General features: G+C 39.5%; 2 protein-coding genes across 2 annotated transcripts in view; both read right to left on the reverse strand.

Moving 5' to 3' along the window:
• Window positions 1-807: 807 nt before the first annotated feature.
• bloc1s4 (biogenesis of lysosomal organelles complex-1, subunit 4, cappuccino) lies at window positions 808-5,432 on the reverse strand. The gene is made up of 5 exons (XM_032580033.1): window positions 5,033-5,432; window positions 2,820-2,891; window positions 2,612-2,713; window positions 1,972-2,106; window positions 808-1,832 (listed from the first exon to the last, which is right to left on the reverse strand). Exons 1-5 carry the CDS (start codon window positions 5,360-5,362, stop codon window positions 1,734-1,736), a joined length of 738 nt encoding a protein of 245 aa, XP_032435924.1. The 5' UTR covers window positions 5,363-5,432; the 3' UTR covers window positions 808-1,733.
• Window positions 5,433-8,204: 2,772 nt separating this feature from the next.
• Window positions 8,205-26,619, reverse strand: part of pard6gb (par-6 family cell polarity regulator gamma b) — a 33,392-nt gene continuing 14,977 nt past the window's right edge. The window contains exon 3 of the mRNA XM_032581631.1: window positions 8,205-9,762. Coding sequence (XP_032437522.1) covers window positions 8,696-9,762 — 1,067 coding nt within the window. The 3' untranslated portion in view covers window positions 8,205-8,695. The remainder of the gene's footprint in view (window positions 9,763-26,619) is intronic.

Genomic DNA, 26,619 nt, shown 5'->3' on the forward strand with positions numbered 1-26,619 from the left:
TCAACAGCGCATACGACGGCTGCAATTGATGACTCGAGGGCGGAGCGGAAATTTCCTTTTCATATTCCAAAGTAGTTAAAACCAGTCATGACTACTTATTTTCTAGTTGTAAATATCGGCAATCCAGAAATATTAAAAGATTTTAGTGATTTACAATCTTACTATCACTAGACCCAAATTTAAGCTTGGATATGGTCATGGATATTGCTGAGTTTTAATATTATCTTTATTTTTATTTTTTTTAAAACTAATTTCCCATTTTAAAATTAAGATGGTACTTCCAGTATGCATATGACATATTGTTGAAGAAAAATATACATTCACGAGTTATTAAAATTAGATGATGATTAGAAAGTAGGGACATGAATGTAACTCTTGCACCTTGTGATTGATGGGAGAGATGGTTTAACTTCCTCCTCTTCTGCTCTGCATCCATGAAGCCTCCTTTGGCAGAATTTGGGGGTCGTAGTTTATTAACAACAAACAAAAAAACCCCACATCAGAACCGACAGAAAACAAAAAGAGCAAAAATCCTTCTAGCTGCTCACATCCAATATCAAAAGGGATATGACTGTCAAAATGCCCCAATCATTACTTATTTGGACAATCAAATAAGCAACACAAACAAAAGTGTACAAAAAGAGTAAATCAGAACTAATCTAATAGAGCTTTTCAAACATGTGGCCACCTTGTTCTAAAGCTCAAATCCTACTGGCTTTCAGTGCACAGCCAGATTTGTAGAGCAAATAAACATTTGTACAAATTAATATGAGGAAATTAATATAATAATATAAGGACATGAGATCATTTGACTTAAATACATTTTATTGGTTAATTTAAAAACTTCAACCAAAGTTAGCATGTAAAAAAGAGATCTGTACCAACTACTTTGGCAAAAAAGAAAAGAAAAAAATCTAAATAATGGCTGTGACACCTACCACCTTGCTTTGGGGGTTAGAGCCACATTACATCATGCTGAGACAAATCAAAGTTTCCTGTTGTGATAATTCACAATTTGTGGCGCAAAGCGTTTAGCTAAGAGTGTGGCATGAGAAACTAAAACTACTGGTTCTTGCGCCTGTGCTTTGTTCCATAAAAAACGGTGCTAGTAAAGATTTAGCCCCATGTCAGTGAAGCAACTGTCATCCACAGCCAGAAAGATAAGGCTAGATAAGAAGTGAATATTTTGAAATGGAAGACATTAAATGCTTAACTGGATAATAGCAATATTGCTGGGGTACAAGGAATTAGTCATACAGAATTACAGATTAGTTCAACGTGCAGAGCTGTACAAACACCAGTAACAGGAATATATTTTTGTAGAAAAAGAGGCTGGGGTCATTTTTCATCTGTTACATCTACTGTACCGTCTTTACTGCGCCTTGTAAACAAGCAGGGTTTTTTTTTTTTCCTTCCCGACTTGTCAAAGTTTAACCATCATACAGTTTTCTCTCCACAAACTTGAAAGGCGCAAAACTCCATGTAGGCACTTTTAAAAAACATGTTGCTACAGTTCAGAGCTTGTCGTCACCTCAAAAAAAAAAAGAAAAAACTGACAATAAAACTGTGGTAAATTGTCATTTGTCTTCCAGTGAATTGTTCAGGAAAAAGCTACTATTGCTTCTTGAGGTCACTTGCACTGATGGATCCTCCTCAGAGGGATGGCAGTTGTCAGTACAGTTTCACTAAACAGGCCTCTGAGGTTAGAACCAGGCTTCGATTCAGCAGTTCTGTCACTGTTCAGGCTGCGATGAGAAATAGTCATCTGTCCGGAACACGCTGGGGACTTCTTGGCGCTGATTTGGGGCTGGTCTTCGCGGGCTGGCCTGTTTCTGGAAGCAAACACATTCGACTCAGCTACCACTGACTGATTCATCTTGGAGCACAGAACGAAACCAAAATAATCTGTTATCAAAAGAATCCATCATGTCAGATAAAAATATGAACTATTATTTTGCCATGAAATCTTACATTTAAGAATCCTGGGACAGTCATTGTGCGGAGGATCTTCTTGAAAGCACTCGGTAGTGTTCCTAGTTCTGTCTCCGCCTGCGTGACCTGCTCCTCCATTGCACTGACGTTGGTTCCAACCATCTTCACAAAGGCCTGCACACACACAAGAGTAACAAATTTAAGATTCTTGAAGCCCCAAAATGCACAATGTTTATGCCACATTCCCTTGACCAGACACATTTGGATCTCAAAACATCACAAGCGATATGACTGTGCTTTGAATTGGATTTGAAAATTACTGTCCTTGTTGCCCACTTTAATAATAATGTATTACAGCGCATTTTATGGATTCAAGCAATTCCTAAAGTTGGAAGTGACACAACGTGCTGATGACTGCTGAAGAAATTTCTAAACTACGAAAGGTTTCAGTGAGCATTGTTAGGGCAATAAACCAGAAGTGGAAAAAAATATCATTGTACCATAAAACAAAAAAATGTAAAATAATTTCAAACATTGTCCAAGAGTCACAGAGCACTTCTGAAGAGTTTCAGAAAGAAAGAGAGTTAGCAGGTACAAATATTTAAGAAAACACTCAACCACAGTGGCCTGGCAGCACAACAGAATGCTTATTGACAACATCCTCGGAAGATTTACTTACCTCCAATTTATCAATTCTCCTGTATATTTGTCTCATTTCATCAGACTTCTGTTGTATTTTTGGAAGATTTTCATTTACAACTTGGGATGTATCATTACGAATCTAGTGGGACATGATATACAAAAAGAAGAGAGAAAGAAATGCAAATGGCTGCTATTTTCATTTTTCAAACGATACTTCGGTCGTTTCAGAGACGGCCCAGGCTCACCATATCAAGCATCCCCACAAACTCATCCACTCTCGTCAGCATTTCCTCCAAGCTTTTCTCCAAGCACTGGATCTGGAATATAGAAAAGGAGCTGTCACATAAAGTTTGAGCATGAGAAAAGAAAGAAAAATATTGATTATTAAAACCTAAAGATTGACTGACATGGAGTTTTTTTTTTTTGTAGCTTATGTTGATATTTAGGTATCTGGGGAGTTGATTGGCAATTCAAATATCTCCTATGCCCACCACCAATCTTTTTTTTTCTTCCTCTGTACCTGGGATCAAAATTTATATTGTTAAATAAAAATGTGTGTGTGACTGGCTAGAGCAGTAACCACCTTTCTCTGTTTTCTGATTCTGATCTGATATTTTGTTGAAATAACTGCCCAGGGTGACCTGAATCACACTTCATTACATTACATTTTTTTATTTCATTATGTCAACGAGTATGTATTGATTACGTAACAAGAAATCACAGCAACCCTATGCTCATAACAGAAATGCCTTTGTGGCTACGGACTAAACTACGGCAAGACAGATGGCCATTACTTTTCTCATTCTCTTCTGCTACAACCACAAACTTCAATGAATTTTAATGGGTTCTTATGTAAGTAGGATCAGTTGTGAAGTGTACGGGAAATGATGCATGGATGTATTTTTTTTTTTTATTCTTATTATTACTTTTTTACTAATTAAGATCTACAAAGGTAGGGAGTGTATTTTTATTCACCCCTTCCACTCTGATACCCCAAATAAAATTCAAGTCAACTATTTGCCTTTAGAAGAGTTTATCAGTGTGTAATTTAATTTGAGTATAAATGCAGTTTTTCTCTGAAGGCCTCAGGAAATAGCCAAAGATTAGTGAACAAACAGCATCATGGAGACAAAAGGACACAGAAAACAGGGGGAAGCCATGTTGGAGACACTGTTTTAGACGACAGCATAACGGAACCTTCCGGCTTACATTGAATGCTTGTTGGAAAGTGATGCTGCGTTTGAGCTCACGTCGATGTTTGAACAGGTTCTAGTTGCTAATCGCAATAAAAAAAAAAGGGGAATTTACTCATGTAAACAGCACTGTCAGTCAAGGTAGTTCTCTTTAATTAAACATGGAAGGAAGAAACTCAAGCATAAAGAGCCAACAGCACTCTCAGTGTTTTTGGTTGGATACAGAAAATGTCAGGTCGACAAATAAAATGTTCAACATCTCAATCTTAACTCGGGAATTACTTGACACCTCTGAAATTCAAACTTCGGGAGGATTCATGTTTCTAGGTGGAACTAGTAAATTTCAATTCAGAGGTAGAAACTGAATGCACCTTTAAAACTGCACAGCACCCTCAATGCAACGTTCACTCAGTAACACCTAGTGGTGCCAAAATCCTGCTGTGAGATTGCTATTCAGAGTTGATGGAGGACAATCCATCCATCAATAACAGATAAAACCTGTTAGAGGCTGCAAAGGTCTGGGGTAAAAGTTCACCTTCTAGCAGGACGATGGCCCTAAACATACTGCCAGATTTGTGTGCTTAGACCAAAGCGTATTCATTATCCAGAGCAAAATACAATTAGGAATCTGTGGAAAGATTTGGAAATGGATATTAATCAAAGCTCTCCAATCTGAGTTCATTTGAGCTATTTTTGAAAAAATAATGGACAAAAATTTCACTCTGTCGACTCAGGGTGGTTGAATATAAAAGTATGCCACACTTTTCAGATTCTTATTAGTAAAAATGTTTGAAAATCCCATACAATAGTCTTTCTTGCTTTACGACTATCTGTTTGTCTATCAAACAACATCCCGATGACACTTGATGAAGTTTGTGGTTCTAACGTGACACAAAGTGAAAATGCTTTAGGAATGTAAATCGGCCAACGTCATCTTCAAAGATTATCTAGGAACCATGTGACGGCCTCAAATTCATGCTTACACACACCTAAATTCAAGCTGAGGACACAGGAGCCTTTGTCCATCAGTTAGCCATGACTGAATATAAACATCCTGCAGTCATGCCTGTTCAATTAACGTCCATCAGGAGTGACAGAGAGCTCCCAAAAACACTCGCGCACTGCTTATGATCCCACAAACACGTCAAGCTTATAAACTAATTCCCATCGAGCCACAACACGGCTCTACGGTAAGCAGAGGAGCCATAAACAACCGCGCTAACTTAGCTGAGGACTCCATGTTGTGCCTTTGCGACTAAACAAACCTCTTCTCCAGCCGTGGCTCGGATGTAGGACGAGTACTGGAGCGCGGTTTGTCTCAGGACCTCGTCGTCCTGCTCCGAGTCGTGCTGTTGCTCGGCGGTCCCGTGCTCCCCTGCCGCCTGGTTCAGGCTCGGGCTCCGGGAGACAACATTAGCCGCGGCTGCTGCTCCGAAGCTGGGGCTCTGGGACACGGTGCCGCTGCTGGACAGGTCGCTCACCATGGACAGACTGCTGGCGCTCTGAGACACGACGCCGCTGTCCCTGCTGATCTCTGCGCTGGACTCCTCCAGAGGAGACAGCAGGCCCACTCTGTCCACCCGATGATGGTCCATGTCCCCTGTCTGCTCTTTTTTCCCCCTGACCAACTGCAGTGTTTTGCCCTGTCAACTGACTGGGTCACGTGTGACGCACTGTGAAGGGAAGCTCGTGAGGGACAACTTACGAAAGTGCGCTTCAAATATTCTCTCCCTCGTTCCATAATATAATATAATATAATATAATATAATATAATATAATATAATATAATATAATATAATATAATATAATATAATATAATATATACTTTCTTTGGATTTAATTCAGAATAAAATAAATGAATCATTGACTTAACATATATTTTTTATGTCAACAGGTTTCACATAATTATATTACGTTAATTGAAAGCAAAACAGATATAGCAATCTGACATTATGACTTTATGTTCAACTAAAATAAAATTAATAAATTAACCCAAGTGTTTCGAATCACCTCAGATTGACAAGAGGAGTTAGTTGAACTAACTTCACCTTTTTGTGTTAGTCTGACAAAGCAAACACTCTTTCAGTGAACTTATGTTTCATTCACTAAACATAAACAAATTATGTTACTTTAACAACTAAAATTTGCTTCCTATCAACGGGTATGTTTTTTAATTCAACTATTTTTCTATTATTTTCTAGTTAACTATATTCAAGCTTGTCGACGGGTTCGACACAAAATTTACACGTAATTTTGTTATGTTCTTTATTTAACACCATGACTCAACATTAAAGTTTGAAACGATTTGAACAAAAATGAACTGGGATTCGTTTCAGCGGCCAGCAGCATTTCATCTACAGCGAAGATAACATTGATTTGCGGGGATGTTTCAATTTACCATTTAGCTCTTAACATGTCAGTGCATTTACCGCCAGCAGATGGCAGCCAGGACAATAACATGGCCTGTAGGACCAGTGCAGTGCTTTTCTCCATAAATATAAACTGTCATAAACATGCTTAAAAACTTGTTATATACAAAACATATACATTCGGGCACATGCTTGCCTGAAAGAACCATATTTGGGACTTTTAATGTTAATGACATTTTAAACTTTTTTTCTTGTCTTTTGCAATAAAATGGTGAATACAGTTTGCAGTCTAAGAGTGTACAGTGTGTGCTCCCCCACTGTTTACAGAATGACCCTGTTCGTTAGCAGTTCAGTCCCCCCACTTACCCTAAAATCTGCAGAGTGGCGGTACAGATTAGCCGATCAGTTAGCTGGTTGATTAGTGCAGCATCCTGCATAAACATGGCGGGCAAACATTCACTAGCAAAGAGGTGACACAATGTTTGCCGCTGCTGCAGGGCCTCTAAGACTGAAAGATGCTGCATTCCTGATGAAGGTTGCCTGGAGTCAAAAACTTAATGATAAAGATAGCTGATCCACAACTAAAGGAATCCAACCTTTAGAGAATGTACTTTGCAGCTTAAATATACTCATTTAGCCAGCGTTAACCTCAACATCACAGCCTACCCAAATAAAGTGGAAAATACTACAGAGGAAGAAATCAAGCATAATTTTCCTGCTACGATACTAGACGTAATTTAATGCTTGGAAGAAAACAAGTTCATAACTCTCATGCCATCGTCTGTTGGTCATAAATTCCTAGAAAACAATTACTGCCGTTGAAAGAAACTCAAGACATCCACTTCCGTCATGACTCATGTGACTGTCAGATGTAAGCTTAAAAACAAATCTCTAATTTCACTAAATTATTTTGGTTTTCCAAATCAAATCCAAACGATAAACTGAAGTAAGCTGTTCAGTTTCTGCAATACTTAAGAGTTTTCTCCAAATGACCCAACAGCTGTGATCAGGTGGAAATGCATCTTTGTAAGAATAATCTCAACGTAAGACATGAGACGTTTTCTACTGAAATATGTTTTGAGTGGCTGAACAGCAGTCACCGTTTCACATGAAAAGTCTTTCCCCAAATCTTAATTTTCAGATTTCTCCGTCTGTTTTGAGGGAGAAACTGAACAGGTCATTAAAATACAAATAGCAGAAATTTCTGGATGTCAAACTTTGAATATGAAACTCATAAAAAACAGGAAAAGGCTAGAGACAAATGTATGGATGAACATACTGACAAATGAAATGGGATAAGATTAAAAGATTTTCCTATTCCTACTCCATTATGAGCATTGTTGAACTGCAGGCTGCTGTAAATAGCCTGTATGTCGAGTTATTTCAGTTATCTTTTTGTTTATAAATTACGTTTATTTTCTCTTCCATGCTCAAAATAAAACAAAAGATTGATGGATGGAGAAACAAATGAATCATGATGTATAATGTGGATAGATGCATGAACGATGGAAAAGAACAACAGAGGCAGAAATGAATTAAAGATGGATAGATTGACAAAAAATAAATGGATGCATTGAGAGATGAACAGGACACATGGTGGAATTGGCAGAGGGATCAAAGCATGAATATATGGATGAACAGATGAAAGGTTCAGATGGATGGACAGACAAACAGATGAAGGGATTATTGAAGGCTGGATGCAGACAGTGAGTGATGAATGAGATGTATGTAGAGATGAACTTCTGGGTGGATGAACAGATGGATTAAAAAAAAAAAGGAGATAGGTGGATGAAAAAAAATGGACATGTACGGACATATTGATCAATTGAAAGCAATGACAAATAGACCGGGATACAACCCCAACAATTTGGCTTTTAACCAATTTGCAGAGAAGAAATCACAGATTCTCTCTTGTTCCCAGTTAAATATTTATGTCCTTTAAGCCTACCCAGAAACTCATCCGCCCCTCAATATTGCAAGGAAAACCTCTGCTTGGCGCATCTCATTTTCAGAACTTTGTTTATCATGCAGAGAATGGGACTTAAATTGAAACAGCTGACTCATCACATCTGCTTTTCATGAATGAGAGAATAATTTATTTAAACAGATACAAAGATTTGATCACAATCATGGATGCATAAAAGACCTAGTAAAAACAAACTCTACACAGCATTATGGGAATATAAGTAGTATAGATTTACTCTGTAAAAAAACATCCATAAGTAAACCCACATTGGTCCCTCCAATGAGAATGAAAGAGGGTCTTAAAAATGGACACCAAGAAAAGACACCAGGCTGCAGGTACATTCAGAGCTCTAACCTACAGTGGACTATAAAAAGCCATTTGTTCTGACGCTTATAAAGAACATACACATTTTTGAACATAAGAAACGTAAAAATACAAGATATATACACAGTATCATTATTGTAAACTTTCTATTGCCTTATAAAAATACAAAAAAAACATCAGAGGCTACACAGTCTGTGCTCGTGTGTATTGGGCTGTTCCCGTATCGTCTCTGAGCAGCTGGGATGTTTATGCTTCCTTATCTGTAATTATTATAGGGTAATGACGGTGCCATCCTCCTCCACCCCTCCCTTGGGCAGAGCGAGACTGTGGCGTGGGTCCGTTTTCAGAGAGCTGAGGATTTTGTGCAGGCTGCCGTTGCTGTGCCGGAGCGCTGGGTTGCTGCTGTGATGAGGCGGCTGCATGTGCAGCTCGCTGTGTTTGGACTGCTGGTGCTGGTTGTGTTTAAGGTTCAGGTCTTTGTGCAACTGGTGGCTGAGGCTGATGCTGGGTTGTGGTTGTTGGTGGTGGGACCCTCCATTGAGACTGGTCTGGGACCGGAAGGAAGAGGTGGAGACCACCGACGGCGGCCTTGTCGGAGGGCTGGGAGGAGCCGCCGGAGTCTGCTGGTGCGTTCGGGACGCGTTGGAAGCCAGCGAGGCGTTGGACCGGAGAGACGGTCGCTTAAGGCTGTTCTCGATGACAATATCTGTATCTTCGTCGCTTTCCATTTCGTCATGGTAGTTGTGATGAGCCACAGAGGTCGACTCCCGCACCGGAGCCACCGACAAACTCGGGTTGCCGATGGAGCCGCTGCTGTCGGACGACTGGCCTGAGCTGCCGGAGATTCTGCTGCTGCGGACGACGTTGTTGCGCTGGTTCACTGGCTTGACGGTCACAATCAGGTTGTGGCTGTTCGCGATCATCATGTCCGTGACCTGATCCAAAGACTTCCCCGTCACTTCGATGCCGTTCACCTCCAGCACCTCATCGTTTACCGCCAGCAGCCCGGTGCTCTCTGCCAAGCCTCCAGGGACCATCCGGGATATGAAGATGCCGAAAACTTTCTCCAGACCATGGGAAGTCACTCGAACACTGGTCCCGTCGCGGATATAGAAGCCCAGGGGTTTGTCCGAGCCGTGGCGGTAGAGTCGGACGCGGCGGTGGGACTCGGGCAGGATGTCCACGTCGATGATGGAGGAGACGGGACGGAAGTCCTGCGGCATGCCGATTGGGACGCGGGGACGCTTACGGTTGATGTCGCTGTTGCGAAGCGTCACCACCGCCTTCTTTTTACGAGTCAAGGTGTTGGTGCCAAAGGTGGTGTAGTCGACCTCCTCTGCAAACAAACGAAAAAAAAAAAAGACAGGAAAAATTAGAAACAAATAAAAATAAATCTTCACGTTAGGTGACTGCTACGTTAAAGGAGCATTCACACCAGCCCTGTTTAGCTCACTTTATTCAAACACTAGTTTGATTAAAACTAGTGTTTTAATCAAACTCGATTGTCTAGACAGTTTCAATTGGGGAGACTCTGCAAATTCTGGTCTGCTTCCAAATCTGGGTCTTAGTTTGATTAAAGTGAACTGTCTTTGCAATGCATATGAGGATGAAAAACGAAGTGGAGACCACCTACAGAAGCAGGAAGTATACAATAACGCAGGGCATTCTGGGTAAATACAGTCTAAACAAATGCTAGAGTAACACTAGCGGGAAGAATGGCTCAAGGACTTTACCAAATAGACAAAAGCGAAATCTTATACCCACTAAATTCTGACTCAACTCCATGTTTGTTTACAGTTTGGGAAGAAGAAAGTTGTGCTCATGTCTTCTTCGGACGCTTTTATGTAATTTCCTTCATGAGGTGGTGCTGCAGCGCCACCACAGGCAAGGGGGTAGAGACAGGTTTTTCAAATGGTTTGGCTCATTTGACAGTGCAGTGTGAAAGTGAACTACACCAGCTGCAAATGTAACAAATGTTGCAATTTTAGTCCCCAATCAAACCAAATCTACCAGGCTGTCTGGTGTGAAAACGCCCTAAAGATACCAAAAACCACTTGCAAACAATTTTTCACCTGAAATCACCTGGCGAGCAGATTCAGATGATTTTCATCAAGATCAGCTGAAAATCATCAGCTCACTGGCAGATCAAGCCGAACTGCTGATCAGCCAGCGAGGAAAGACACAAAGATTCAAATGTGATCCACACGCTGCTGTCAGCGAGAAGCAGTAAACATGTTGCGTGTGCATATTAGTTTCAGGACTGCTGAGTGCTGCAGAGCATTCCTCTGCTGACAGCGATGATCCACCCCTCCGCAAGCAGCGAGCAGCTGCATGCACCCTGCATATCTGTGCTCAAACACATCGGCGCATACGTGCACCATCCATCAGGCGAGCAGATCAGCCGTCAGTCAGGGATAATGAGGGAACATAGGATGATGACACAGATTGTTGTGGTAATCTGAGTTAAGGCCTGATGCTTTAAGTCTGAGGTTTTGGAGCAATCGGTGGAACAATGAAGGCCTTCATAGAGGACTAGATCACTGATTCAAAGGGTGAGTCATATCCTCAAGATAACGCAACTACTGATGAGCATATTCATGTACATATGTAAATAATAATAATAAAAAGATTAGTTTACTTTGAAGGTTAACCACAAGCTAGTGTATTTCTATAGTTCTGAGTACGTTAAGACACCCCAAGCAAGAGGGAAAGATAAACACTTTGCGGTGAAAAAACAATTTGATATCTGTCTGATCTTCCCATCTTTCTCTGCAACCGGCAGGAAATCTGGACGACGTAAACCGGCATGTGACAGGAAGTGAAGGTCTCCCAGTGGGAGCATCAGCTCCTGCACTTTTATGAGTCACATTTGCCCTTTCGAGCTTTGCTCATTTAGTTTTTTCAGTAATACATGTTGAAACCTCTTCTGGACTTGTCTCCCCTAATCTTTGCACCCTGAAATTAATTTAGAGCCTTTAAACAGAAACAGAGGCCAGCTCCTCAGGCTCCCCTCTCACATTGTAAAGTGTCTTCTCCTGCAGCTTCTCTTCCTTCTGTAACTTGACGACTAAGCAAGAACAAGTCTAGTGATGGGGGCGCGAGGGGAAGGGGAGGGACAAAAGGAAAAGCGTGCGGAGGGTCTGGGGAGATTTGTTACGTGCTTGTGGTGCAAGTTAAGACACAAGAAGCAACTTCTGGGAGTCAAGAAGCTGCTCTCTGTAAGGGAACGCTGTTCAATTTGCCGAAACGTTTCCTCATGTTGCAAACACAAAGTTTATAGAATTACAGGGGAATTTAAGGTGATGGCCAAACAGAAAATTGTGCATAAATGTATACACTTTGAGCACAAATTGTAAAAATGTGAAGGCCTTCTTTTAGAACATTACCATAGAAACCAAGAAATGGAGCAGACAGATCAGGGGCAAAGTAGAAAAAAAAAAAAAAAGAATTGAGGCAAGGTGAAAGTGGAAGACGATGTCCCAAACTTTGATCATGCGTTTAAACTGAAATCTAGTTTACATTTGTCACATGGCATTTAGGGATCAGAGTAAGCATGTTTACAGGTCATTCTGAGCACACCAGCCCTATTTTGAGACAAGGTGGCGGCAGAATCATTCTGTGTGGATGCATTTTTTGGATGAAGCACAAGAAACTGTCCAGAACTGATAGGAAGATGGCTGGAGCTCAATAAATACAGGGAAATCCTGGACTGGAATGTGTTAAAGGTCGCAAAAACACATGAGAAAGTTCAACCGTCCAGCAGATCATCCTGAACACACAGTCAGAACTACAATGGATTAGTTTAGATCAATGTGTATTTATGATCTAGAATTACAAATCACATCAAATCTCAACAAAATACACTGAAGTTTGGGGTTGTGAAGTGGCAAAAATGTGAAACGGTTCAAAAGGTGTGAAAGGGAGAAAAAGTCTGCCAGCTCAACAAAATAAGATTTTTCACAATCTTAAGAAAGCAAGTCTGAAGGAAATCGCACCCACGTCATCATAAGTTTGCCCCCCAAAAAAACAAAAACAAAATCATCAAGTGGTATTTTCAGTTTTTGGCGCATGTTCTGGCAGAAGTTGATCTGATTGAATCCAGACAAGGCACTCGCTATAGGGCAGGAATTTCTGCCACAAGTGCAAGTTTTCCACTGATGGGAACCATATTGGGGAGGGGTTGCAGCAAGAGTCTCATTACAGGTTTTTAAGTGCAACACCCTGCGTCCACACCCCTCACCTCGCTCTCAAATTCGAGCCGCAGCAAACAGCGCGCCACATCACCCGGGTTACACTGCGGGATAGACGACCAATCAGTGAGAGAGCCAACATCTGCAACCAAAACGCTGCTTTTAGAGGGTTATGTCTTGCAGCTGTTTGGCAAAGAAATGAAAAATAATAATAATAATAAAAAAAGGAGGCATATGCTGGAGTAATTTGTTCTATGAAATCCTACAAATTCAGAAGGGAGGGGAGTGGCTCAGTGCAGGGCAACAACTACTGGTGGAAATGTCTAGTTAATCTGAGCAGGTGTTTTGGGATTTACCCCAGAAACACTACGTAAACTATATTTTAGGAAGGTCTATTACCACATTTCATCAGGACATGTTATTAGCAGTAATGTAACAGCAGGTCTGCCCAGCTCTACCTACAACGTTTAGCAACAACAAAAAAATAAAATTAAGACTGCTTCAGATTTTTAACGAAGTAAATCTCTGACTTTTTTTTCCACTATTTTCTCAGACTGGCTCCATCAATCTCTCTCACAGTGGAGCTGCACTGAAGAAGAGCCTACATCCAAGTTCAGATCAACTGTTTTGCATTATGGTAACATTTTTGTTGCTAAAACTTTCACAAGCGCTCCATTAACATTAAGCTGCAACAGCACCACCCACGACCACAGGCAACCTCTCAGTTTAGCAGAATGGGTTCTTTTAACTCTATTCTCCTTACAAAATACCAGCTTTTTTTCTCCTCTGCACGTAACAAATCATTTGAAAACCGCTGCAATTTATTCTGGCCAGAGAAAACAACCCTACTTACAGTGTCCTCCATCTGCCACTGAGCTACTATTGAGTCATGATTCCTTCACATGTTTTATGTAATGATTCTATACTTCTTTAGGCTCAAATTTCCAGAGTTCTCACTGATTTTTGACCAACGTTTAAAGTTCAAGTGCAAATATTCGCCATACATTTAGAGCAAATAAAATGCTCTGAATATAGAACCTGAAAAAAAACCAAACAAAAAAAAACAGATACAGAAGGAGAGAAGAATAAAAAAAAATGCAATAAAAAATATGACACGAGAAAAAAAAGATGCCTGGAAAAACCAATGCATTGTTAAAAGTTGAATTCAGTGATGATTACAGAAGATGTACTTTATTTGTAACTATAAAGGCGTTGATGATGAAATCAACTGCCAAGTCATCTAGAACTATGTAAAGACATGTAGATATATTTATATTTGATTCCAAGAAAATAGTCATCAACTAACCTGATGTTGAAAATGGTTCCTTGTATGTCCAGAACAATAAGCTAATTAGTACACAAGTCTGAGTTAGAACCAATACCGTGAACATAAAACGTCCCTCCATTACTATACTAATGGTGTATGAATGGTTCCTTCTGTCTAATTTAAAATAAAAGAAACACCTCTTTTGACTTTAGATCTAAATAATCTCATAAAAACAGTTGAAGGAGCCAGAAAGATTTTAACCATCAAGTCCCCGACATCAAGGTCCAAGTTCTCCTTAATGTGGGCGACACACGAGAGAGGGTGTTCCAGTTGATAACACTGCAGTTACTGTAATACCTTCTGAAAACGAACTCCCTCCTACACGAGAGCATCGAGCTGAGCTCATGTGAAGTGTCTGATCAAAGACCGACAGGTCACCGCCATTCACCCAACGTCCAACTGAACCTCAGATCTTCAGTGTCTTTGATGAAAAATTTCTTTCAATTTGCTCCTGTTCAGTAATTCTTTACCGTCATTTACATTTAGCTACATAAAAGTAACTTTTTTACAGTACTGCTTGGAAATTCTTACAGTAGACATAAACCATCTAACCTGAAGACAGTTTTTCTTAAAGAACAGTTTGTAAATATTGCCATAGTTACTACATTTGTAAGAAAAAAAAATCAGCAAAATAGGTGTGCAAGTTCTTTGGCATTTTAATCAGAACTACTTTAAGCCTTTTTGAGTGAGTGTGCATTCATTCATTCAGTCAGTCAGTAACTTAAAAACTTAAATACTAACAGATAAAATAAATATGTTACAGTTGATGTAAATCAAATATAAAGCATGCTATTCCAGACTCCAGGTGTCTTGTCTTTATAACTGGAAATATTCATAAAAAGGAGCTTTATAAGTTTTAATAGTCTTCATTTATGTCCATATAAGCGTGTACGCTCTGGTGAAAATGGGTGGAGGCAGGAGGAGAGCGTGCAGCTTATTTTTTTAGGATACAAGTAGGGAAGTTTGAAGGTTGAAGCCACAGATTTAGAGGAAATCCCAGTTTAGAAACACAAACAGCTGGTTGTGTTTATGTTTAACATGATTCTGTTCTAAGTTCATGATCAAGAAACTGCACAAAAAAACAAGCAAACAAAAAAAAAAACCTACTTAAATGGTGCAGAGTATTATAAAAGCTCTGCTCCAGACTCGTGCATAACAGAATGAGATTACTGTTGTCATGCTTTGCGAAATCCTTCTAGATCCCAATGTCCTACAGAAAACCATAAATGAGAATTTTACTAAGAAAAATTAGAGCTTAGACCTTCTGACACCAGAAGACGGGCTCTTAACCAACCCGCAGCGCAGTCGGAGGAAGGGTCAGAGGTGAAAAGACGGCTCCTGGTTGACTTCTGCCTCTCGTGGCTGCCAGTATGTCTACCCACTGTGACACTAAAGGAATGTAGCTGGAGATATCACTGAACAGCTTGAAGATCTGCAGTACTCCTCCAAGACAGGCGTGAGGTCCTCTGACCTCTACAAGGGTAACATGATCCATCACTGAATTATCCTTAAAGTGTTTCACAGGTTTTTAATGATCCAACTCCTGTAGTGGCCAGAATCTGCTCTATGGGAATCGACTAGTAAACTGAATTCGGTCGGGTTTTCAGATCCTATTAAAAGCCCCCTGCTGCTTTTAGCCCTCTGAAGTAAAAAGGTAAAGGGAAGAGAGAAAAGTCGGGCTTTGTTTCACTGAGGCCCACCTCTAGTTAAGCAAAGCGGTGAAAACTGTTTTAATGTTCTGCAACTTTTCCAGAATCCCCAATAAAAACCGAGAATCTAAGAGTTTTATGATCCACCATTAGGATGCCTCAACACGCTTGTTCCTGGCAAATCTTCACCGCAGCTGAAAACACAGCATAAGAAACCAACTACAGCTGAGTCAGTACTTCAGGTCCTTTTTAGAAAGTTGGTATGTTTTTATACGTTGCTGGCGTAATGAAGGGAAACAGATGAAGCATTAATGCTAAAAACATCAGACACAAACACGGGAACTTCTTTTTTTTCCTTTTTTTTAATGGCACGCAGCAAAAACCTGCAGAAACGCCATAATCATCATTCAGAAATCCAGACTGCGGACGTTTAAAGAAGTGTTTGAGGCCAAATTTGGGTGTGATATTTCAGACAGGGCTTTGTGAAAACTTGCACACACTATACTTGTTGTACCTGTGCTAACAAAGACAGGAGGAACCAAACTGCCCGCAGGAACAAGAGTAATTTGTCAATATTTAATTTATGCAGCGCAGTAAGCAGCATTAATGCAGTATGCAAGTACAGTACAGACCAAAGTTTGGACACACCTTTTAATTCAATGAGTTTCCTTTATTTTCATGACTGTTGACATTGTAGATTCACACTGAAGGCATCAAAACTATGAATAACACATGTGGAAATATGCACTAAACAAAAAAGTGTAAAACAACTGAAAATACCCCTTATATTCTAGTTTCTTCAAAGTAGCAACCTTTTGCTGTGACTACTGCTTTGCACACACTCTGCATTTTCTTGATGAGCTTCAAGAGGTAGTCACCTGAAATGGTTTTCACTTCATAGGTGTGCCCTGTCAGGTTAATAAGTGGGATTTCTTGCCTTATAAATAGTCATGAAAATAAATAAAACCCATTGAATTAGAAGGCGTGTCCAAACTTTTGGTCTGTACTGTATGTTGAAGTACGTCAACACATTTATCAGAATAATAAACAGAAAGGCAATTAAAGGGAAATAAAGAAAGCATCTTTAGCACTGATAACAATAGACTCATAGCTAAAACGGAACATTAAAATATATTGTGGAAAAGAAAGAAAGAAAGAAATTGACCGATGGTGATTTTAAGCTTCACTGAGTAGTTTGGTCAGGAAAAGCAAGTGCTAACAGGTCTTGCTAAAAACAACAGCACCTGTATCTCTCTGGAGATGCAGGTGGGTGATCTGTGGCCTAAAATGTTAACTTTGTAATCATGTTTAATGTTTTGAAATATTATTGAAATCCGGTCCAACTTCAGAGCTACACAACAGTGTCTGCTCTCACACAGTGTGATCTCACCTCTCATCCCAGTGCTATCATTATTGCTAATCGTTCACAACAGAAATTGTGCTTTAGGGTAATGAATTTTTGCAATAAACTAATCAACAATCCAACACAAAGCATTAAAACAGAGCTTTTCCCCCCTTTAAATATGAAGTTTTATTTGTTTGGGCATGGGATAGTGACAATGATGCAGTGTTGGATTGTGGGGCGTTTAAATGAAACAGAGAAGCAATGTCAGCTGTGTGGTCTTTATTTCTGTCTTGAAAAGGTGAGGGATATCTGAATATCTGTAAATATTGGTTAATGGCCATAGCACAAATAATATTAAATGTCAATCATATTGACCCAAATTTATTAGAAAGATTTTAACCTGCAGAAACAGATTTGTTCAAAATCCAGGTGTTTTGAAACCAACTTTCAGAACGTTTACCTTGAAACCGACCCATGTCAACACTCTGCACAAAGATTCAGTTCTTGGCATTTGTGATATTTTTACTTTGCGATATGACCTAGAGATTAGAAAGCCCCAAAGAGAATCTCTGACAAACAGTCATTCCTTTCAGGCTACTTCACGTAGCACTCCAGCTTTAACGCACGAGAAGAGCTAAAAGTATTATTAAGAAAAACATTTATTCAACTCCTCATCTTGCAAAAAACACCCAAACTTGCTACCTTTAGCAAAACATGTGCTGCCTGGGAGGAATAATATCAGGTTGCGACATTCATATCTCGTTTCTGTTGCTCATGATTGTCAGGTTTCTTCAAGTATGAAGGGTTTTGTTTGCAGAAATATACTGTCCTGCCAATAACTGCATAGGACGAACTCTTATACCGACTCTGGACTGAGAAACAGCTTTATGGAACGTGTCGACACCAGCATGGTTCAACATCACGGCGTTTCCCAAACTATAAAACTTATTTCATTGTTTGAATAATAATTCTATTGGACAGCGCTGAAGTAATTTCCTCAGCAGTAAAAAGAACAAGCATATATATACCCTGTAGCCTGCAGCTGTGTCCAAAAGCACAGTCAGCTACAGTCCATCTATGCATGTGACATTCCTGTACCCCAACAACCTTCCACCAGCTCTCCCCCAACACCGTCTTCGTCCAGGCGTGACGGAGTGCTCAGTGACAGCAGAGGCCATGATCTGAGACGAAGCACAGAAAGAACAGTGCAGGACGCTGCTGCCTTTAGCATTAGGTCACTGGATGCTGTGACAGTGGGCTTTATCGTGGGCCCCACAGTGAGAAATGCACACACGCAGCTGGAAGTTCCCCCCTACTCTCAAACCTACAAAGCACAAAAGGATGAAACCTCACATGACACGGCGCATCCTTGCTGGACAAAAGGAGATAAGCGCAACACAATGCAGTTCATCAAGTGCCCTGGAAGCAGAACATTTCCCCCCCGTCTTTCTTGCTTAAGAAAAAGGTTTAAACTAGTTTAAACTCTAGTAGGACTAGAGACTTTTTCTTTAAACATTTCTTACCACTCACTTTTAAGACGTCAACCAAGACTCTTAGCTCACCCTAACATAGAAAAAAAAGTAGTCCAGACAGAATGAAGAACTTTTTTTTAAACATGCAAACATATTTCACATTCTTGCAGGGGAGGTTAAGGCAGGGCCTGGGTGGAAATTTGGAAGAGCTCGATAAACATACCAGAATATAATACACAGTGGTGCACAAGTTGGAGTTTAAACTTAGAAGCCACAAGTTTCATTCATTTTTGCACAGCTTTTATGTTCTGCCCAACAGAAAAGAGTAAACACAGATCCGCAAAAAGCCTTCAAACAAATTAATCCGTAAACAGGAGAGAAATCTCACTTTGGGGGAAATCAAAATCAAAATCTCAATCCGGAAATATTTTATTCGAGGTAAACATTCAATGTGTTTGTCCTGCAGCTTAATTGGTGGAAACTACAAGGTGACCCAGTTACAAATTTGCCAGTCACGTTCATCTTACTCCATGTACAGTGAGGGAGGTTGTAATGAAAACTAAAAGATCTCTAAGGCTCACAATTTAAGAATTGCTGCAAGAAAGTGGCAACAAGGACAACAATTAGATAGTTTTATGGGGGCCTGCTAAGGAAGGAACAGTTACTTTTTTGACACATCACACAAATGTAGATATATGGACATTTCTAACCTCTAATGGGACATTAAGTAGAGCCGTGTGCTTTGGTCGAACTGAGATCTCTGGCAAAAAAAAAACAAAGAAAAAAAAAACAATAGAAGTGTTCTGCCTCAAGATCGTTTCTCCTCTTTTCTTACTTAGCAATGCTACTGCAATTCAAATCTTAAAAAAAAAGAAAAAGAAAAAGAGAAAAAGTCAATGAAATCAGCCACAAAACAATGATCAGTTCATCACCATTTTCCAATTCAATGTACATCTGTATCCGAGTAGGTGCCCTACTCACTCCACAGTTAGTAGGAAAATCTACAATAGCATTGCCTGCTTATGCTAAATTTGTTTAGCATGCACGCTTTGGCAAGATAAAAAAAAAAGAAAAAGAAAACAGGGTCAGGTGTGATATGCACAAAATGTTTCCTAAACAGCGAAAAAAAAAACAAAAAAAAACTACAGCAGTCATTTGATCTCCTGATAAGACACAACAAGGCTGTAAAACCTTTGCGTGCATTTACAGTATAAGCTCATTAGTGATTTGCATGCACTCCCCCCGCCCCCCAATTTCACTCTCTGACTGCAGTCGCTCATTTAAAGAGCAGTTGCTGCAGCACACAGAGGCTGCAGCCGCACATCTGGGACAAGTTACAAAGAGCTGCCGAGGCTGCGCGAACACGCCAGAACAGCCCGTGCGGTGCTGTGGGGGAGTGGAGCGCGTCGCAGGTTTAGGATTCATCTACAGGGAAGAGGAGAGCATTTAAAGGAAAATGTGTGCGTGTGCTCACAAGGAGATTAATTTTATTTGTGTGCTGGAGAAAGTAGAGGCTGATATCCAGCAGAGATGGGGGGTGGGAAGAAAAGATCAAAGCGGTGAGGTACGTGCAGGTCTTGCATTCCTAAGAAAGGCAGCAATCCACTCTCCATCGAGTCATCTCTCATAAACTGACGCGAAGGTTTCTTAGCAAACGTTTTGTTGCAGCCGGCCCGCTCGTGATAATCTGCACCTTTCCAGCCCCCTCCAAAAACAAAACAAACAAATAATAAAATAAAACAAAAACAAAATCCCCAAAACACATGCTGTTAATTTAAGCTCTCCACATTCACATCCATCTGGTCAACAGGTGCCAAGGCTGGCAGCACTGATAACTCCTCAAGTGACCGAAAAATGGTTGCTGCCACTAGACGCGAACTAAATCCAGATTCTGGAAACATGTTGCCTGAAGTGACACTTAAATTACAGTAATGTTGTTTACCAATTTGGTCATTTCTAAGGTCAATCAATTGCACTGAATTTTACTCTGAGCCTTAATGTTTGCACTTCTCACTTAAAGCTTTGTGTGTCGGTCCATCAAGTGAAATCCCAAACATAATGAAGTTTGTGGTTGTGACATCAGAATGTGGAGAAGTTCAAAGTGTTGCGAATACTTTTGTAATTCTATTTTACAGGTAAAAAAAGGATCTGAGTAGATGGATTTAATAGAAAGCATATGGAATAAGTTGCTTTGCTTCTATACTAGTGACTAAAAAGGGAGTATATGCTAGAGATACAAACAGTTTGGATAACAGCGTGATTACTAACACTCCCTGAACTTTAAACAGATACCAGGGAAGCTTTTTGTTGACATTAATAAGATGTGAAGGTTTAGATATCTAGAGTAGAAACAATCCCTCAAATCAACTCCTACATTCAACCACTGATTCACCTCCTCAGATGTTTCATGAATCACGGTTTAGAGGATTTGCTCTCTATTGGACGTTCTTCAGGATGGATAAACAAGAACAACATCGTCCTCACAGTCCTGTTTGTGTATAATTCATTTGCTTTGACATCGGCAATGTGGAAGAAAACGGACAAAGCATTCAGTCACAAAAGCTTCTTTTAGAATAACGTAAAAAAAAAAAAAAAAAGAATTCCAAATAGTTGCACGGAACATATTTATGATATTTAAATAGATGGAAACAACTTTAATAAACAGAGAAAAGAATGCAGTGGTTGCAGTGGAGGGCTGGACGAGCTGCAATATTCTCCACTATAAATTTTGTTCAACCACTGAGACTCGAAGCAACATAGTTTTGACTTGGAATCTGGCACACAAACATGGGAACATCCTAAAATGTGGAGGCCGTGCATTTGACTCTGCTTTTACCGTTTGAACCTGGATTAATGAAAAAACATGGGATTTAAAAAGGTGACCTAATGAAATCCAAGTCAAGCAGAGAGATAATTATAACATTTAGAGCAGCATTATGGACAGCACTACATGCCATAAACAAAAACAATAGTCCTACTGTACTTTAATAGATATTTCTATTCAAGTTTGAATTTTCTGACATATTTTCTTATGTGAACAATTGAGCAATGAATATTATTAACTTTACTGGAACCAAACATTATGACTCTAACGAGCACCAAAGTATTTCCAGTTTGGATTCAAGTTGGTTCAAATTTCAAACCAACTTGATGAGTTTGTTTTGGTGAGCAAAGTTTTAGCCTGATTATACAGAGGCTCATCCTCCATTAATATAAACATATTGTTCAACAAAAGGAAATAACTGATTTCAAATTAAAGATTGGCATGTCTGACGAAAAAAAACCCAACATCCTGAACTTCAAAGTTGAGCAAAAACAAGTACTTAAACATTGATTTAACTTAATTGGTTATGGCTGCGGAACAATGTATTACATTTTATTTATTTTCCAAATGTTGTCTTGCTGGGTATTTGAATATCATTTAGCAGATTGAAAATGTATTTAGATAGTAGACTGGGGTTATGACGACATTCGTTTGCTCTATAAATGATCTGAACTCATATTGACAAGTGGGCTGCAAAGTTTTAGGGAAACATTGCATCACATATCTGACATAACATCAATTCTGTTAAACCCACATTTTCTTGATTATCCCCTTTCCGCAACGAAAGTCAGGAAGTGGCTACAAGCAGACTAACAGCTAGTCACCGAAGCTTGTCCAGAACTACAGTTAAATATACACAAGATGTTAAAAAACAGCTGTAACTCTAACAACAATCAAGGTTGACCAAAGTCTATAAACTATAGATAGTGAGAGTAGAATGGGGTAAATAATTGAAGCCTTTTATAAACATCCTTACCAACTGCTCCAGTAATTGCCAGTAAGTGAAGTGCCTTTATCTAAAATCTGATGCTCATCTCAGGCAAATATAGCAACTTTACAATAGCGACTAAATGAGAAAAGCAAAAAAATTAAAAAATAAAAAAAATCAAGAGGAGGGATGTTGTTGGGAGTTGATGACTATCGTTTTGACATTAAAAAAAATCTATTTTCTACAGTTTTGTTTTTTTATTCATCTCTTATTTTCATCCATTTTTTGCAACCCTCTCTTGCAACAAAACTACTGATTTTACATTACGGGTTTATATTTATTAGTCGTTGCTGTCAAATGTCAGACTCATGGGTCACAATTAAATCTTTTAATTAGGTGATTATGTTTGCTACTACCATTTTTACTCTCCCCTCACATGCACATGATTATTATGTGTATACGAACTCTTCTTCAGACATTGAATGAAGAGTTTCTAAATTCAGTCAGCTTTGAGCCACAAAATCCAAGCATGGGTCAATTGAAACACAATTTGTTAAGACTTTCAAAATATCGCTTTGTCTGATCTTAGTTCTCTTGCATTGAACTCCTGCAGACCTCTAAAGCTCTTTACAACCTTCTGCTTCCTAACCCTTTGACATCGCTCAACTCAAATCACTTTCTAATCTTATCAGCTGCAGGTAACAGACAACAAGCAGACTAGCTGGATTATGTCGTCTGTCTGCCTCACACACCCTCCTACATAATCCAGGCCACGACATGCTGGAGGATGCTACATATAGAGACAAGTAAGGAAACGAGCCAGACATGTAATAAACACCAATGAGGCTTAGAAGAGATAGAAAAAAAAAATGTTTTCAGCCAAAACATCAAACCGACTTATGCGCGGATCAAATTCTGTTTGTGTTGAACTTAGGGTTTTTGAGAAAGAGTGAGAAAACGGACACTGAAGACATCTTGCCGAGAGGGTCTAAACATCATATTCCCAAGAAAAGCAATCCCTTGTTGGATTTCTCATTAGGAGCAGAAAAAACAACCAGTCGCATCACAATTCGACCCAAAAACAGCCAAAGAAAATATAACCTCAGAACCAAATTGGGATAATTTTCATCCTGATTTCATCAATCAAATCCAAGGCTACACATATTTTCATGCTCCTCAAAAAGTTCAGCTGTGAAATTTTACATTTAGTCCATCTCAAGGAACTATCCATGCTGATGCTCATGCTTTGAAAAAAATACTTTTCAGTTGTATCGCAAATGGAAACCACACTTGACTTGGACAAGGTTTCCAAATCTCAATTTAATTGAATCTAAACAGACAAAAAGACTGGATTGTAGCAAACCTGACATATTCCAACAGCTTTCTAGATATTTACTTTTTGCTTTGCATGGCATACATGCACAAGGAAAATGAGTTTATAAAGTTTTTTTTACTCACTACAACTTGCTATTTTTTGCATTTAATTTTATTGATATGCTAGAAAGAATTTTTTATTTTTTTTATATACCCTTTTATATTTTTCTTTATTTTGTTGTTTCTATTGTTTGCAGCTAGGTATGGATGGATGGGGAGAAGTAGGGGGTGGAACAAAAAAAAAAAGAAAAAAGAAATGCCATGTTTGCTTTGCTCCTGTGGTCAATGACCTGTTGTTGATGGATGATAAAATAAAATTATTAAAAAAAAAGAATATGGCATCTGCATAGAAGTGAATTTGTTGTTTCTGGAGTCAAAATACAGAGTTGGTTAAATGATTAAGAAATGTCAAGTTATTCAAAAACAGTAATATACTTTTTAGGAATCTATGTAAAGACCTGTGGAGCTGCAGTCTCAATCGACAAACAATGAAAAGCCTTTCCAGACACTCTGGCATGAGCGCACCACAGCTGTCTAGTGTTTACTTGGGCAAAATCTTTTGCAAGTTTGGACATATCACTCGCTCTTTTCGCCTAGCACCTGAAACACCGACCCCCTCTGTTAGATACCAACATCATAACCCAACGCTTCCTGTGCACGATGACACACATCCTTGTTTCTTCCTGCTCCTTCTTTGCTCTACTGCCTCCATTTGTGGATGACTTCTGCTGGTCTTTGGAGAGAACTTTGTCTTCTGTCTCTCACTCTTTCGCAAACACACACACCATGTCAACAAAAAGTGTCTGTGGGAGTGTTTCCACATGAGCTGTCAGTGTCCATTGTTTCAGGCCGCAATTCATATCAGGACAAGAGTCAGGGCTCGTTCCTCCCCTCCTCCATTCTTTTCCTTCCTCTCCCATCCTGAACTGCTGAGTTGGCCTGATTCAACCGCCAACTCGTGGCCTGGCTGTTTGGAAAAGGGTGTATGTGTGTGTGTGTGTGTGTGTGACAGGGGGGCAGCTTCTTCTCACGGTGTGGCTGTCTGCTTTTGTCAGGCATCTGAGTCACTTCAGAAGCAGATAACTTAGCAGCAATAAACATCTGAATGATGCATTAAATTTAAAGTATGAAGTGTTAAAGAGAATTGTACGCCGGGTAGGCGTACAATTAAATTTCAATTAATTTAAAGATGATCAACTACTATCTTAGACCAGCTTCTTAAGATACATTCTTCAGCAAGCAGTGAAATGAGAACATGAAATTTGGCAAATCAAATTATTAATCTTTATCGAGGTGGAAGAAATTCCAGCCACTTGCAGCAACGGTATGAAGGAAAGTTTTAGCCCTTATCTTTCAGTAAGATAAAAACTTTGGTCTACCTCAATACCTGGAACCTGGTCTCACCTACTTAGGTTAACAGATGATACTACTTTAATTGCTTTATGCATTAAAAATTTTGAAATTTAATTTGCTTTCTGTCAATCACCTGAACACCCCCTCTGGATATTCTGTGACTCAGCGGGTCCCCTGAGCTTTATGTTTAGAAGCAGCAGCTTCATAGGTGTTGACGGATCTATTTTACGGAGATGAGTGCCCCAGGATACATCTTCTGTATCCCAGTAAAATTCTTGATCAGATTTCCTTCAAAAGTTGTGATTACTAAACAAAGCGCCCACAGATCAACTTGAAATCAGAAGAAAGTCGGACGCATCAGGAAACTCTAAAGCAATAAGGAAAGACTCGAGAATCATCCACAGTATTGTTTCTGCAGATAAGATTGCAGTCTGAAGCCGGTAATCTTAAAAAAACAAAAACAAGATAAAAGTTTAGGACATTTAAGAAGCATGTCGATACACGTCCAACAACGTAGACCAGGAAGCAAGTCTATCTTTAAACAGCAAAATGGCTTAAACTAAATGGTCACAAATTCAACAGGAAAGCAAGTAAAACCTTGTTTTTCCCCTCCATATGCATTTTTCTTTTCTGAAAATGTGTTTAAGAAATTTACCTCTTGAGCTTATATTTAGATTTTGTGTCCAAGTGCTGCTTCAAGTCCAGCTACACCCTGGCAAATTGTTTTTTTTAAGTCTACTTTTTCCACCATTTTTTTCCTCGGCAGCAAATTAGTTCCCATTTCACCAGGGATGCCGGAAAGGTAAACAACCCTGAAGAAACAGTCCACTCCCTCTGCACAAGACAGACTCAAACTATTTCAAGTAGAAAACAACAATGTTAAATAAATTAACTGCATCTTTTTTTTTTTTTTTTTTTAAAAAGCACTTCTGACTGGTTAAACAAGGCTTGACAAACCAAATATCATTAAGTAAATATAAAAGCGAGATAAAAAAAAACCTGATAGGCATACACATAACCTTGATGCAGATATACTGGTTTGCACAAGCTGGGTCATACTTGTGACCCAGCTTGTGCATCCTGGGTCATCCTTACACATTCCTGCTGTAAGGATACAAAGAGGAAAGTGTCCTCTTATTATAATTCACAATTTTTCAAATACCTAAATAATAATATGAAGAAATTGTCTTGTTTAACGTCTAGATATTTCCTTTGCTACCAGCTGTGCACCTCTCGTCATGAGTCGGGTGGCTCTGAAGCCGAGCTCGCCTGCGGTGAGCGTCGAGGAGCGGAGTCGGCCCCTCCTTTGTAATTATGGACTCTGAAAATAACTCTTTACAAAAGGCTCAAGGTTCATGTTGTGCTCGCTGAACTCTGATGCACAAAAGCTGCGTGATGTCTCTCCTAAGCCAGACTAAGTGGATGTAGACGAATTCCTCGGGGGATTAAATAGATTTTTGTGTAACCTCAAAGAAAAGTTGTCCATTTGAAGTGTGTAAAATAAATGAGAAATGTTTGGAAGTTTACTTCATCTGAAGCAAGACAACCCTCATGAGACGCCGTCGAAAATGAACAGGAAACTACACTGGATCATCTGATAACTGCAGCAATCTCCCACTTGCACACATTTAAAGCCAATTTGCACGTTTTGATTAAAATTAGGTGAGCTGGGATTTCATCAGAGGAACCTAATCTTTTGCTCAAGCGTACACTTGTGTGTTCGTAACTTTT

Source organism: Xiphophorus hellerii, chromosome 13 (genome assembly GCF_003331165.1).
Source record: "Xiphophorus hellerii strain 12219 chromosome 13, Xiphophorus_hellerii-4.1, whole genome shotgun sequence".
NCBI classification, from domain to species: Eukaryota; Metazoa; Chordata; class Actinopteri; order Cyprinodontiformes; family Poeciliidae; genus Xiphophorus; species Xiphophorus hellerii.

Excerpts from the sequence above, each read along its gene's own strand:
- bloc1s4 (XM_032580033.1), bottom strand. The coding sequence starts at position 5,362 with ATGGACCATCATCGGGTGGACAGAGTGGGCCTGCTGTCTCCTCTGGAG. Across the intron at positions 2,714-2,819 it reads TTGTGGGGATGCTTGATATG|ATTCGTAATGATACATCCCA; the intron begins GTGAGCCTGGGC and ends ATGTCCCACTAG. Across the intron at positions 1,833-1,971 it reads CTGTCCCAGGATTCTTAAAT|AAACAGGCCAGCCCGCGAAG; the intron begins GTAAGATTTCAT and ends GTTTGCTTCCAG.